The 13947-nt window shown below is 47.4% G+C and overlaps 1 protein-coding gene across 9 annotated transcripts; it reads right to left on the bottom strand.

Annotated features, from left to right (window-relative positions):
- Positions 1-8432: 8432 nt before the first annotated feature.
- On the bottom strand, positions 8433-11322 carry LOC136472545 (lysine histidine transporter 1-like). Of its 9 annotated transcripts, none has more exons than XM_066470242.1 (8): positions 11213-11322; positions 10879-11081; positions 10396-10788; positions 9898-10294; positions 9635-9744; positions 9447-9538; positions 9230-9298; positions 8433-9130 (listed from the first exon to the last, which is right to left on the bottom strand). In XM_066470242.1, exons 2-8 carry the CDS (start codon positions 10929-10931, stop codon positions 8991-8993), a joined length of 1254 nt encoding a protein of 417 aa, XP_066326339.1. In that variant the 5' UTR covers positions 10932-11081; positions 11213-11322; the 3' UTR covers positions 8433-8990. The 9 variants fall into 9 exon arrangements, with proteins under 9 accessions (XP_066326339.1, XP_066326347.1, XP_066326341.1 ...); XM_066470250.1 differs by having other exon boundaries at positions 9639-9744; positions 9898-10291; positions 11213-11236; XM_066470244.1 differs by having other exon boundaries at positions 8434-9130; positions 10894-11081.
- Between the last annotated feature and the right edge of the window lie 2625 nt (positions 11323-13947).

The following is a 13947-nucleotide window of genomic DNA, read 5'->3' as shown; positions in this document are numbered from 1 at the left end:
ATGATCATCGCCTACTCGGACGCCGATTGGGCCGGCTGCCCCGACACGCGGCGGTCTACGTCCGGGTACTGCATCTACCTCGGCAACGCGCTGGTTTCATGGTCGTCCAAGCGACAAGCCACGGTATCACGATCGAGTGCGGAGGCGGAGTACCGCGCTGTGGCAAACGCTGTGGCCGAGTGCATCTGGTTGCGGCAGCTGCTCGGCGAGCTCAACGTCAACGTTCCCAGCGCCACGATCGCCTACTGCGACAACGTTTCTGCGGTCTACATGAGCAAGAACCCCGTACACCATCGGCGCACCAAGCACATCGAGCTGGACATTCATTTTGTCCGGGAACGAGTGGCCTTTGGTGATCTGCGCGTCGTCCATGTCCCAACCGATCAGCAGTTCGCCGACGTGATGACAAAGGGTCTGCCCACGGCGACATTCGAGACGTTTCGATCCAGTCTCACCGTCGGGCCACCCGACGCTGTCACTGCGGGGGGGTGATAACGGAGACTGCGTCGCTGAGGGACTGATCGCCAACGGCCTCGCGCGGAGCGCGCACAGCAGGACGAAGTCGCCGCTGCATGCGCGCAGAGCGCGCTCACGACGAGCCCACGACGAGCATGTGCTCGAGTAACGGCAGAAGCCGGCCTAGTCTCCCTTGCATGTAGGATCCGCTCCTTGTATGTAGGATCAGGGAGATCACGAGCTGAGCCTCGCCTGTTGTATAAATGTACATGCCAGTGAATTAATACAGTGTGTGGCTTGAGTCTATTCTTCTTTAGTTTCGTTATTATAATATCGACTTCGCTAAAATGATTCTTAAAACGTTGACACTTTGTTATACATGACATTTTGTCTTTTTAATTACTTTTCTTAACTAAAATACATATATTTTGCCATGATGTAACCGTATTACCCTCAAGGCTTTAATTGACGTGGGATAGGGCTACTGGCCGCGGTCTGGGCTGGCTGGCCTATGCTCTGCTTGCTGGGTGTTTGTGTTTCTTTGGTCACCACTAACCACCCGGCCCTTGCTATTGACTGCGATGGCCGGTGTTAAATCTGCGTGACATGGGACTCTACCGCCTGTTCGGCTGGAGCCAGTGGCGGATGCGATGCAGGATAAGGGGGGCTAAAACAATGGAGATGTTGATTTGCATGAAGATTTAATGGTGAAATCAAGCTTTTACTACAGTGATTAGTGATTAGGCTTGAAATCAAACCATTAGGGGGGCTGGAGCCCCCCAGCCCCCCCTTTGGATCCGCCGCTGGCTGGAGCGGCTGGCTGGCAGAGGCTAGCCAGCCCTCTCACACAGATGCAGGAATAATATTTTTCTCTCGTACAAACTAACTAATAATATTTTTTTATAAAATCAGCGACAATAAAATCAGCGACAAACAAGCCAACAGTTGCGAACAGGGAAGCGCCATCACTTCCGTTACGTTCGGTTCGGTTACCCGAGATTTACCGCGGCGGACTCTGAACCCTCTGGTACCTGCCTGACTGCCTGCTGCCGTCCGGCAGTCCCGATTCACCTAAAGAAAGCGCCGTCGCTTTCTGCTACTCTACCGCGGCCGGCAGGCGGCAGGGACCGTCCGTCCCGGCAACTCGTGCTGTCGCAGTCACAAAGTCATCACAACCGCCGGCACGCCCCGTGTTCCAGCCCAGACCGCGGCCAGCCAGCCAGCCAGGCTAGGCGAGCGGCCAGCAGCCCCATTCCACGTTAATTGAAGTCCCAAGGATAATACGGTCACATTATAATAAAATAAATGTATTTTAGTTGAGAAAAATTATTAAAAAGACAAATGTTATGTATAACAAAGTGCTAACGTTTCAAGGGTCGTTTTAGCGAAATCGATGTTTGGAGTCCTATAATCAGCCTTATCGGCTAGGAGCGGCTGGCTGGCCAGCCCTCTCACATAAACACTGTTCATGCGAACTAGCCAGCAGTACTTTTCTCTCACGTAAACGAACCAGCAACGATACGAACCAGCCAACCGAATAGACTGAATAGCGAAGCGCATTGTTTCGCGTCCTATAATTACAAATTTCTCCCACAGTCTCTTGTCTTCAGAAATTTCAGAGCTTACTTCCTCTTTTCTAAAATAAATCAACTAACCTCAAGTTTAATTAAAAAAATATACAAAAAATATTATTTTTATAATAATAAATAAGTATTATTAAATTAGTCACTTTATATATTTTCATAAACCTATTTAAAAATATTGATACTATTTAAAAATATTGATACTATATATTTTATAAAAATTTTGACTTCTTTTTTCTCAAATACGCAAAAAAATTTACACATCATTGTAGTTAATGCAGAAGAGTTTACAAATGACACGCTTTTTTTGAGGGTCCTAAGGTCTATATAGAATTAACAAACAGATTAAAGTTTTCATATTACACAGTTGATAATACGAACTGTACACTTATTAGGAAATACATGCAAAAAAAAATGCAAATACGACCTTTTTTTTCCAACACGTAAATGCTCTGCACACGTCAATTTTTTTTAGAAGAGCCCGCTTGGGTCCGCTTGAGTCGAATCGAAGACAATAACGTGACAAACTAAGGGGGCTGATTTTTGGTTCTTTAGTTGCTCCTAAAATTTATGTCACATCAAATATTTAGAGGCTAATAAGAAGTATTAAATATAAATTAATTACAAAACCAATTACATAGATGGAGGCTAATTTCCGAGACGAATTTTTTAAGCCTAAGTAATCTATCATTAGCATATGTTTACTGTAGCACCACATTGTCAAATCATGGACTAATTATGCTTAAAAGATTCGTCTCGCAAATTAGTCGCAAGTTGTATAATTAGTTTCGTAATTAATCTATATTTAATACTCCATGCATGTGTCCAAATATTTAATGTGATAAGAATTTTAGGAGGAGGGGAAGAAACCAAACAGGCCATAAGCAAATTTTTTTTGAAAATAGGGGTAGGATTTACGAGGTTCAGTGCGCGCCAGTCGGGTCAGATAGATCGATGTCACGTTAACCTGAATAGTCAGTCATAAATGCTGTCGTCTTTCTTCATGAAATACACGCAAATATTATATTGCTCATGCTAGAGAGAGAAAGAGATAAAAAAGGAGAGGTCTTGTGTTTGCTACGTGGCCTTTTGAGGCTTCCTCGTCTAGCATCCAAGCCCCAGCCATTCTTGCTGGCGAAAGCGACACGTCAAGCTTGTTTTCCTCATTTTACCTCAAGCTTCATCTTATCAATTAGCTTAGCTGAATGGAGTTTCGGTCAAAGGAGTTCAGCTGAATAATGAAACAGAAACAGTGACAGTTGGTTTAGCTGGTCCAGCGGACTATCGAGCGATGGCATGCGATTTTTCCCGGAGATTTCCGGATGCTGACAAGTCTTGTTCCATGGATCGTCCACTTGACTCACTGTTCTGATTGATGATCGAATAGTTCAAACGACCGATCTGTCTGCTGATCCGAACTGGGTCAGTTTGTTAGGTCGCCGGTGGTGGGAACTACCTAGGTTCAAATTCACGGACTACGCGCTTTCATGGGAAGTTTGTCAATTCCAAGATACGCTAGTCTATAGTGCGAGCCAAAAAAAGCGGAGTTGAATTAGGTCACTTAAACTTCGCCTAAACCCTCCTTTCTCTATAATAGAAAACGATAAACGGTGACCAAAAAGAAAAAAAAACCATAAACAAACTAGCTAGCATGATATGCACCTTAGATTTTTATTGTGTGCTTCCTAAACCAAGTCACAAAGGGTTTTATTTGCAATCTAGAGCTAAATTTACCATCTTCTAGAAAAGCTAAAAGTCACACAAGACGAGCACAATACGGAAACTTAAATGTGCAAGGTACAACGCAAATCAAAAGAGCACAACCGTAGGCAAAGATTTATCCAGTGGCATTGGTTACAAAAATGCAACCCCTAGTGCACATTGGAGCTCCTCCTAGTCATGGTGTTAGGCAAGCCACAAAGTCCATTGTGAACCAAGACAAGTGCCATAAACCACTAAGGCTCACACACTTGTTGCCTGACTCTACCGATCACCAAGATGTCGTTCACTATAGAGCTTCTCCACCGAGGAAGGGGTCTCTTCGTCCCTCGTATACCAAGTCACCGCACCATTTGTATACACTAATTAAGCTCAGAGGGTCGATGTCGCCGAAAGCTCACCAAAACCTCAAGTGCTTAAGCTTATTACCAAAATTACAAGGGCACAACATCCCAATTATTGAAGCTCTCAAGATCTAAGGTCTAGCCCTCACATGAATAATGACTATATCCTATGCCTTGGGTTTCATCAATATGCATTTGATAGGGTGGATGGAGTGTAGGATCACTTGCTCTAGCTTCTAGCAGCCTTGGGACACTTGAATAATGTTAAGCAAGTGAGTGGTAACCTATATATATAGCCATCCACCCTAGCCATTAGCTTGTTACCACAAAAAAGTGCTTAGACGGTCTGGTTCTTGTCTATGGCACCGCTATACCTCCCTTATCGGACTAGATGCATCTTCGCTTCACCATGCTCAAATTGTCCTCACTTGTCTCTCATATGCTCTACCACGACTATCATCAGTTCGAGTGTAGGATAGTCTTGCAGGTAATTGGGGTTGGTGTTCTGGTCAGTGCGACCACTACTCGCCTTGACATTTTCATCCCTTGCTTGTCGTACATACAAGCTCTAGGACTGGTGTCATTCTGGCATCTATATATTCATGTAATCGCTTACATGAGCAACACATCCCATTTTTAAACGGATCTTGATAATTCTAGTAATTTTCCTATTAGCTACCTCGTGACTATGTATCATAGAGTGGAACACCTAAAGATCATTCTATTGTAAAGTAAGTGCTCATTAGTCATTGGCTAAGACTATGTGGCTTGGAAAGAGGGTGGAGGCATCATTGGCGATATCTGATTTGGTGAAAGAGGGTGGAGGCATCATTGGAGATCTCTGATTTGGTGGTACTCATGGGCACCTATTGTTTGACTTTGGGTGGAGAATTCCCTAGGACAAATCACGGCTGGTTGTATATGGTAATGGCCTTGTTGAGGGCATTGTGAAATACGAGCCTCTCTAGGGTGAAAACTATGGTCTGGCCTTCATCGATGTCTCTTGTCTTTCTTGGAGGCATTGCTTTTGGGGAGTCTTCATCGTGATCCGGTTTTTGCCATGTTAGTGGATAGAATAAAGACTATGTTGTGTGTTGTTGCGTGTTATGGTATGATAGACACCAAGCTTTCTTATTTTGTTGTCTTAGGCTGTGTGCACCCTAGGTGTGTGTTGACGATGATTTCATCAACATTCTGGTTGGTAAAAAATGTCACAAATCTGTGACATAGGAAAGGACATAAGCCAACCATGAATGATTTTGGTTCAAATAACTTGGTTCCACATGTACATGTCCTCTATTTGAATGTAGGTACAAAATGGATGAAAAACCAAGCTTGGAGGCCCAACTTGACACGTATCCCGACCACCCAAGTTTGGCACATGGACAAACTAACTCCACCATCATGATGAGCAATGCTTTTGGAAGCCACCGGTAGAAGATGGGATGATTTCGCTCCATATGGAGGTCGGGTGACCACCCCATGGACCCTATCAGCCACTGCAAGCTAGCCAGGATCCTCCCAACAAGAGTGTGTTTTCCCTCAATGGTGGAGGATGCACCTCACATGGATCCATGGACCCACAAGACACAAACTCAATGTGACAACACTCCAACTCAGCCTACACTTCACTATGACATGTGGACCAAGAACCCCACAAGCGGAGGCGGACCCAAAGGACCATATGAAGGTCGGCCAACCTACAAGAGTGAACCAACACCCTTCATTTATCCTCCATGACATGTGGGCCTGCTTCTAGAAGGAGGAGGGTGGCCCCACCTGCCATAGGGAGGTTGGCCAACCTCCCTAGGTGGTCATCCAACCTTCACCACCATTTGCATGCCGCCATGCATACAAGCACATGCTCAATTGCACTCAACCATTGATCTAATGGCGGTTTGATCCAACGGCAATGAGAAGACATCACGTGGATTGCTGACGTGGCGTTGGAGTAGCCCCTACTCCACCTCCACTATAAATCAAGGGGTACCCCCTCACTCTCAACACACACAAGGAGCAAGCCTCTCCACTCTCTCAAGATGTAGTAGTGCTAGTATAGTTGGGAGTTAGAGTGAGTAGTGAGCTTAGGCTCTGGGTTCCTGATCTGGTCTTCTAGGAGGTCTGGTATAATCTTGTATCTCTCTCTCTCTTTGTAAGGCTTTACTCTTATATTTACATTTCTTACTCTACTTTACTTAGTTTAAGCTTTGTGCAACATTATATTGTTGTTATGGTTTATCTTAGCATATAGTTGTTGCATATGAGATTGTGATTGAAGCCCACACGTGTATTACGATCACGCCTGTCATAGGGTGCTCTGGTTGAGCTGAGTATACACAACTAAAGTAGTGAGAGAGGGTGTAAGCGTGGTGCTTATACATTATCTTGCCTTGATTGCCACTTGTCACACGGATTGTTTGTGGTAGCTAGCAGGTGGTGACAGCCCTGTCTAGTCTTTGTATTCCACCACGTGTTTATAGGCAAGCTTTTAAATCGGTAAGGCTCCAGTAAAAGAGTAGCTGCTTCGGATAGGGGTTTTGTCTCCTATTGTCTCAACTACTGCCTAGTATGCATGTTGTGTCGACCCAATCTCAGTGTTGCAATTACATGATTAGGAAAGAACCATGAGTAGAGTTTGAACCTTTGGAAACCCTATACTCACTCGTTGTCCTCCCTACTATCCAGATTGCTTACCTTTATGTATGGACTTCTCCTGTGTGTGTCATTGCCCATATCATATATATCCTTTACCCCTACTCTAGTCTAGTTGGTATATTAGTCAGTAGGTACATGATGGTTAGTTATAACATTCTTTAACCATTGCTTCCCTGAAGATAAATACGATACCCTAGAATACTCCCTGGGTGAAATGCTACAACGGTAATTCTGTGCGTTTGTAGAATATTCTACATGAGCATAAGAAATACCAACAATGTGTAGAGGCTGCTAGTGATCTTAGTGCTATTGAATCTTCTTGGTGTAACCGACTGATATAAATCAAACTTACTTTATAAAAAAGTCTCTCATATGTGTTTATAGGACAAAATGGTGTGCAAGTTGTTAGGATAAAGTATACGCTTAAGCATTTGTAGGGATAAGTTTGCACGCGTGTATGTGAATAGCTTTGTAGATAAAAGGAAGAGCAATCCACAACAAATTTATTGCTCATATAATCTTTGTCTTTCTTTATTGAGCGCATGGGCCTTGATCAGTGGATTGAGTTTATTTCCACTATTTTTGTTCCACAGAAATTATAGTTTGATTAGGAGCATAGCTCGTTAGGTTAGGTTTCTTATGGCTAGACTTGTCCACAGTGATCATATTCTCTGATAATTACTCTTTCATTGGTAGCTAATGTACGAACAACTATGAGGTGCATGTGATGAATTCTCAATCTCAAGATCCAAGTGGCCTCAGGGGCATCCATAGAGGTAGAGTGTGCATGCATGTGTTTGTAGGGATACAATGAGTGCGCACATGTGTATGTGAGTTCTTGTAGATTCCACAAGTGTGTCAAGGGAGGGGAATGTCTAAAAATAAAACCAAGATGGTCAATTTATGGAAGGAGTCAATTGGCTCAAACGGGTGGGGTTGCATTGATGAGCTCACCTTCCATTTGTCTTCTCTTGCATCCTTCGACACAGATAAATTCGATATTGATTCCAGAGTTCTTTTGGAGTCTCCAGAGCCACTTACAAGTGGGCTCATTCCTTGAAACCTTCAAATATACCCCATAGAGATAATACATTTCTTGCCTTTTCCTTTTCTAGTGAAATCTCTACTTGTCTTCAAAATAAAACTATCAACCTCACTTGCTTCGTGCCTAAGCATCCTAAGCCGATGATATGTTGATTTGGGTATGTGAAGAACAAGTTGGGTTCTAGCCGACCCACATAGTCCATATGCTTTGCCTATGGATCAATTGAGCATGGGTAGGCTTATCCTTCACGAGCTTAATCCACTTCAAGGGAACCATGTCTTCTTCTATCTAAATTGGGCTAGTTTTTTTTCCCGATTATACACCATAAGACAAAATCAAATCTAGAGTGAAACATGTCGGGGTTATGAAATATAATCAATAGTATTAGTATGAAATTCAAATATAAAGGTAAGATTGTGTGCATAATGAGTGCCACCACTTTGCCAATCTCAAGGTTTAAGCGGTTGGTACCTCGGAGGCATATATTGGGGTAGGATGTGTATGTATGTCCATGAGGTCATGTGTGCAGCGTAGACATGTGTATTATACTGTGTTTTTGAGAAAAACACATTTACATGCATGGGGGAGTGATACTTAATGAGGAAAACTATGATTTGAAGGAAAAACATACAGGACAGTTGATAAGTAAATCCTGTCACAACCGAAAAAGATTACAAGATGACAACATGAGTGTTGCGTTGAAATATATATGAACAATAGAACAATGTCAAAAAATTTGATTAGGCATGGTCCTTAAATTTACCCATGAACTTCTTACAATTGTTTCTTGACATTATTGGCCCGTTCAGAAGCATGGATTGATGGACTAGTATACATAAAGGTTGTTTGAATTGTAATGTGATATTAATTAGGAACTATCAATGAACTATGGATGAAAGAAATACAAACCACCTCACTCATTCTCCCTAATAATGCACAAATAAGCTAACTCTTTCCTAGAATATATACAAACAAGATATACACATGTATATGATATCACAAAACAAACTCCTAGGTTAACAACCAACATCGTCACGAGCAGGAACAAAGCTTTGAATATGACACATGCCATCTTGTTGCATGACAAAAGCTTGGGAAGGCATAACCCAAATCGAGTTTTTCTTTTGCCAAGATGGAGATAAACGTTAAGTCTCATTCAAAACTTGGGACATGTCGAACATTTGTTAACTACGACACAAACCTTGGGTTTTGTGTTGAATTAATCATGTTTACTGGTAGAAGTAGTATGTCTTGGCTCTCAAGATGATCTGCCGAAGTCCACCGATCGGTGACAGTACCATCAGCAAAACACCTAGGACAATGCAGATCTGAGGAACATGGACAACAAAGATAGTGGTTATACTAAGAAGATACGTCCATTCTACTGAAGGGAGAAAAATAGTCTTGGATTATCCACTTGTTCTTACCCAGTTGGTAAACCATGAGATGCTGAAAGTTTTGGGTTTGTATATTGTGAGCCACATGATGCAAGGAAGCTGTCAGAAACAAGCATGAATTAGTCAACTCTCATGTCACATTTCTGCACTTGATTATATATACATTTTGACGACAAAGATATTGCAAGAAACTATTGTAGCAGCAAAAAGGAAGAAAAAAAAGGTAAATGGATCAATGGGAGCTTACAAAATACGTCGTCGGTGTGAAGGCAAATCCGCCAAAGAAGCTGAGCAGTGCACTGAAGAACGGGAAGGTGATGGCTACGAACACTGTGAACCCTGCACGTACAGGTTGCAACTCATCAGTCTGGTTTTCAGACCTTCTGAGTTCAGACTGAAGACTTTGGTTCAGAGTTCAGATGGTAGAGCCATTACCGACATAGACGTACACTCCGGGCAATGAGACGGAGCATCAGGCTTGGACGGAACCCAAACTTCCGGACCAGCACCGTCTCTATCATGTCAAACACCGGCATCGCATATACCTGAGCCAACAACCACAATCACTGTCCATACCACCAAGACTTGTGGAAAAACATATATGTATGTATGCATTTTTTGAATTAGAGGCTAGGATATCTTTAATTATTTCATATATTATCTAGTCTAGAGAAATATGTATATATAGATATATATACCTGGTAGCTGCCAATGAGATGAACGACAACCATCATGTTGGCGAGGGCGATGAGCCACTTGGGTTTCCTGAGGGTGACAAGGATGTTCTCGTCGACGCCGTTGCCGAAGGCCCAGTAGCAGACGAGCGCGGCAGGGAAGTAGCACACGGCGACGATGATGTAGGCGACGACGACGCCCTTCCACATGGGCTTCTTGGACGGCTTGTCCGACATCGACGGGATGGTGGCCTGGATCTGCAGCACCACGTTGTGCCCGGCGTACGCGAACGCCACGTCCCCGAGCGCGCCGAAGAAGCCGAACACCTTCCCCGGCGTCGTCGTCGAGCGCAGGCCGTAGTGCACGTCCGCCGGCTTCCCCTTCTGCACCGACGCGATCCATGCTATGGTTGAATAGCTGCTATGCCCATGAGGCGTTCATGCGCCATATCAGTGATCTTGATGCTTGGCAGAGACGAACGAAGTAAACGTGCAGTGAAAGAAATAATACAAACTGTATACCAAAGCGACATGACGGCAGCGGCGAGGGAGACGCCGGAGATGGAGTGGAAGTTGGGGAGCTGGGAGAGCACGAAGTGGCAGGAGGCGAAGATCATGATAAAGTAGGGGAGCTTGATGTCCTTGCTCTTGCACTTGTCGTCGCAGATAACGTCGTGGAACTTCTGCAGGGACTGGCCGCCGGTGACCATGTAGACGATGTTGAGCCCCACCTCCACCACCAGCTGCTGCGGCGCGACGATCCAGATGCCTAGCTTCTCGCCGAACGCGTGCTGGCCGAGCTCGTGGTACCGGTCAAAGCGCTTGCCAGGGACCATCTCGTGCATCTCCACCATCTGCCACAGCGTGTAGAGCGTGATGATCCATGACAGGAGCAGCACCGCGATGCCAACCTCCCTGCGAAACATGGGAAAATCGATGACTGAATCGATCAGTATTCAGAACACGATCGCCATGAAGGTAGATATGGTCATGGCACGGAGGCACCAGCCGAGCTCGGACATGGCGTAGGGAAGGCCGAGAACGCCGGCGCCGACCATGGCGGTGACATTGTGGAAGGCGGAGTACCACCACTTGGCGTTCCTCCTCGCGTTGATGGGAAGCCAGTCGTCGATGGCCTTCTCCTGCGCGGGCCACCGGCCTTCCTGCGAGTCCGGGCGCCCTCTGGGTGTAAGAGGGACGCTGGCGAGCTGCAGAGATCTAGTTTCATCAGTCATCACCAAGCAAGACACAAGCAGATTGATCTCGAGTTTTATCTTCCATTAATTTATTCCACAAATCTTTGTAACAAGGATCTTTAATTTGCAAATATATGACGCACCTTGTCCGGAGAACAGTCGGCGGGCTGTGGATGTGTCGGAGATCTATATAAGCCAAACGATTAATGAGCGTCACGTCGCCTCATCTGATGGTTAAGGACGCAACTGCGGCCTCGTCTGACCTCAGGGGCCGGACCACGCCTCATCCGACTCCGAGGACGAGGTTTCCGCCTCGTCTGACCCCAGGACGTGGGCTCTGACTTCGAGGACGAGGTTTCCGCCTCGTCCGACCCCAAGGCGTGGGCTCCGACTCCGAGGACGAGGTTTCCGCCTCGTCCTACCCCAAGGCGTGGGCTCCGACTCCTCCGACCTCAGGGCACGGGCTCCGACTCGTCCGGTCCCACGGGGAGGGCTCCGCCTCGTCCGACCCCCGAGGGTTGGATTCCGTCTCGCCGGCCCCTAGGGCGAGATTTCCGCCTCGCCCGTTCCCTGGGGGTCCGGACAAAAGGAGTGGCCCCAGGGTAGGACCTGAACCGCTTCAACCACTACGGCATGGACGCACACGCCCGGGAGCACGTCTTGGGCGCGTCCTGATGCGACTGGCGGTCGCATCGGGCCATGCTGGGAGACTCACGTCGCCCACCGCGTCAACAGGCCAACACTGTGCTACCAACTCCCTGCCTGACCACCATCCAACATCAGTCGACCAGCGTCAGTTGACTGACACTGTACCGCCAGCCCCCCGTATGGACTCTGTGGGACCCTTTGACCATTCCGTCCGCTCAGATGGGATGGAAGACAAGAACGGCGCACGATGCCCGCACATATGATGCAGCGGCCAACAGGACCCCGGTGCGACGCCGCTGCCACCACGATCTACAGGGTCAGCGGGGCCCACACGAAGAGGAGGACGACACAACCCCAGGAGCCTTATTTCTTTTTCTTTTTTTCCTCTTCCCTTCTCTCGGTCTCTGGTATCCTGTTCTCTCCCCTTGGTCTATAAAAGGAAAGGCAGGGCACCATTCAGAAAAAAGATCGATCGATCGATAGATTGAGCAGTAGAAGCATCGAGCAATCAAACCACAGAGACTTGGGGTCTCCTTCCACTCTCGCCAGTTTGTAACCCCCTACTACAAACTCAGTGCTAGTAACACGAGCAACCTGAAACTAGACGTAGGGACATTCGGCTCGAACCAGTATAATCCTCGTGTCCTCTTAGCATACTATCCGGGTCAGACGCGCAATATACAAATTTACTAGTCGGCTATTCGAAACACCTACAGTTGGTGTGCTAGGTAGGGGTTCTTTGCGCGTCACGTCGACACCACTAGGCTGTGGATGGCTAACCACGGTGCGAGCTGGGTCCCGGGCACGCACATGCATTTCAGGAGCCTAGACTTCATCGTCTCCACTGAGGGAGAACTGGCGCGGACTAACGACCCCGCCACACCGCCTTAGGCCGTTAGTCTCGATGCGGTCATCGAGACCCTCGGGGAGCTACGGCTGCACACCCTAGGAACCCACACTCCCAGGAGTGACCTACGTCCGTCCGCCGTGAACAGCGAGTTCTTGGGCGTGACGGATTATGTTTCGGAGTCCTTCTATGACCTGATAGCGAAAGGCTCCGAGACCGTTTCTGATTTCAACTCCGGCGAGGGGAGCCTCCACCTCTCGCGCGAGTGCTTCGTGGCAGAAATCCATGATGTGCACGACAAAGGTGTCCACGGTCGGGAAGCCACTCCCCCGAATGGCCAGGACGATGAGGCCGAGGGGGACGCAAGGGCCTTGCGCATGGAGCAGTTGCGGGCATGGCAAAAGGAGCTCGAGGACGCGTGGCTCCAGCTGGAGCAGGAGCAAGCGGAGCTCGAGCACGATATCACTCACCACGCGGACGGTGGGCACACATCTGCCGTGGCCTGCGACATACACAGGAGCATCATCGAGGACAATGATGGCCTCCCACACTTTGCCTGCACCAATCAGAACATAGCCATGGTGGCGGCTATGATCCGAGGCATGCCAGAGCCCACAACGCTCGATGAGCGCTGAGCTCATCGGGAGATACGACATTGCTTGAGCGAGCAGCGGTGTAGCAGGCAGAGAGCGTGATGTCTCGATGATGCGAGGTCGATGCTAGCTAGCGCGCGTCCTCGAGATGTTGCACCAGGGACATATCCGTCCAAAAGGCGCCGTCACCGTAGGGTGGCGAAAGGCCCGCCATGACCCCGATCCAAGGGCATCTCGACTATGACCATGATGCTCAGCTCACCCTAAATGCCCGAAGGCATGCATAGGGTGATAGAGAGGAGGCAGCCGACCATGGCTACCACCCTCGCTACAGTGGGTGCTACGACCGCGAGGAGGACCGAAGTCATTACCCCAAACCAATGGGGCCTAGGCTTTCAGTTGGCATATCCTCAAGGCGGCGCTCCCGCCCCGATACCGCCCGCCGACTAACATCTTGAAATACTCTGGGGAAATAAACCCCGGTTTGTGGCTCAATGAAGCAGCCGACACATTAGCAAAGATGGCATCGATCCGAGAGCCGGTCCCCACCGACATCTTCGTTAGTGACCTACACAAGCCCTCGGTCCGATATAAGGAACCAGAATAGACCGGCAATGAGCCACCAGTTCTAGGCTCGGGGGCTAACCGACCCTCAGTTCCATCTGACCCCGAGGTCATGGAACTCGTCAAAGACCCAGTGGTGGAGCCCGACCCTCCGATTGACTAGAGAACACTTTATCTTGATTGCCTCCTCCATGAGGTGCTCCATGCTGACAAGACAGAGGCCCGA

Source organism: Miscanthus floridulus, chromosome 8 (genome assembly GCF_019320115.1).
Source record: "Miscanthus floridulus cultivar M001 chromosome 8, ASM1932011v1, whole genome shotgun sequence".
NCBI classification, from domain to species: domain Eukaryota; kingdom Viridiplantae; phylum Streptophyta; class Magnoliopsida; order Poales; family Poaceae; genus Miscanthus; species Miscanthus floridulus.
The sequence above is the reverse complement of the archived record's forward strand: the minus strand, read 5'-3'. Positions and strand labels throughout refer to the sequence as shown.

Coding starts and splice junctions, on each gene's coding strand:
- LOC136472545 (XM_066470242.1), bottom strand. CDS start 10,931: ATGGTCGGCGCCGGCGTTCTCGGCCTTCCCTACGCCATGTCCGAGCTC. Junction 9,745..9,897: donor ATCTCATTGGCAGCTACCAG/GTATATATATCT, acceptor TTGTTGGCTCAG/GTATATGCGATGCCGGTGTT. Junction 9,539..9,634: donor CGGAGTGTACGTCTATGTCG/GTAATGGCTCTA, acceptor CTGTACGTGCAG/GGTTCACAGTGTTCGTAGCC.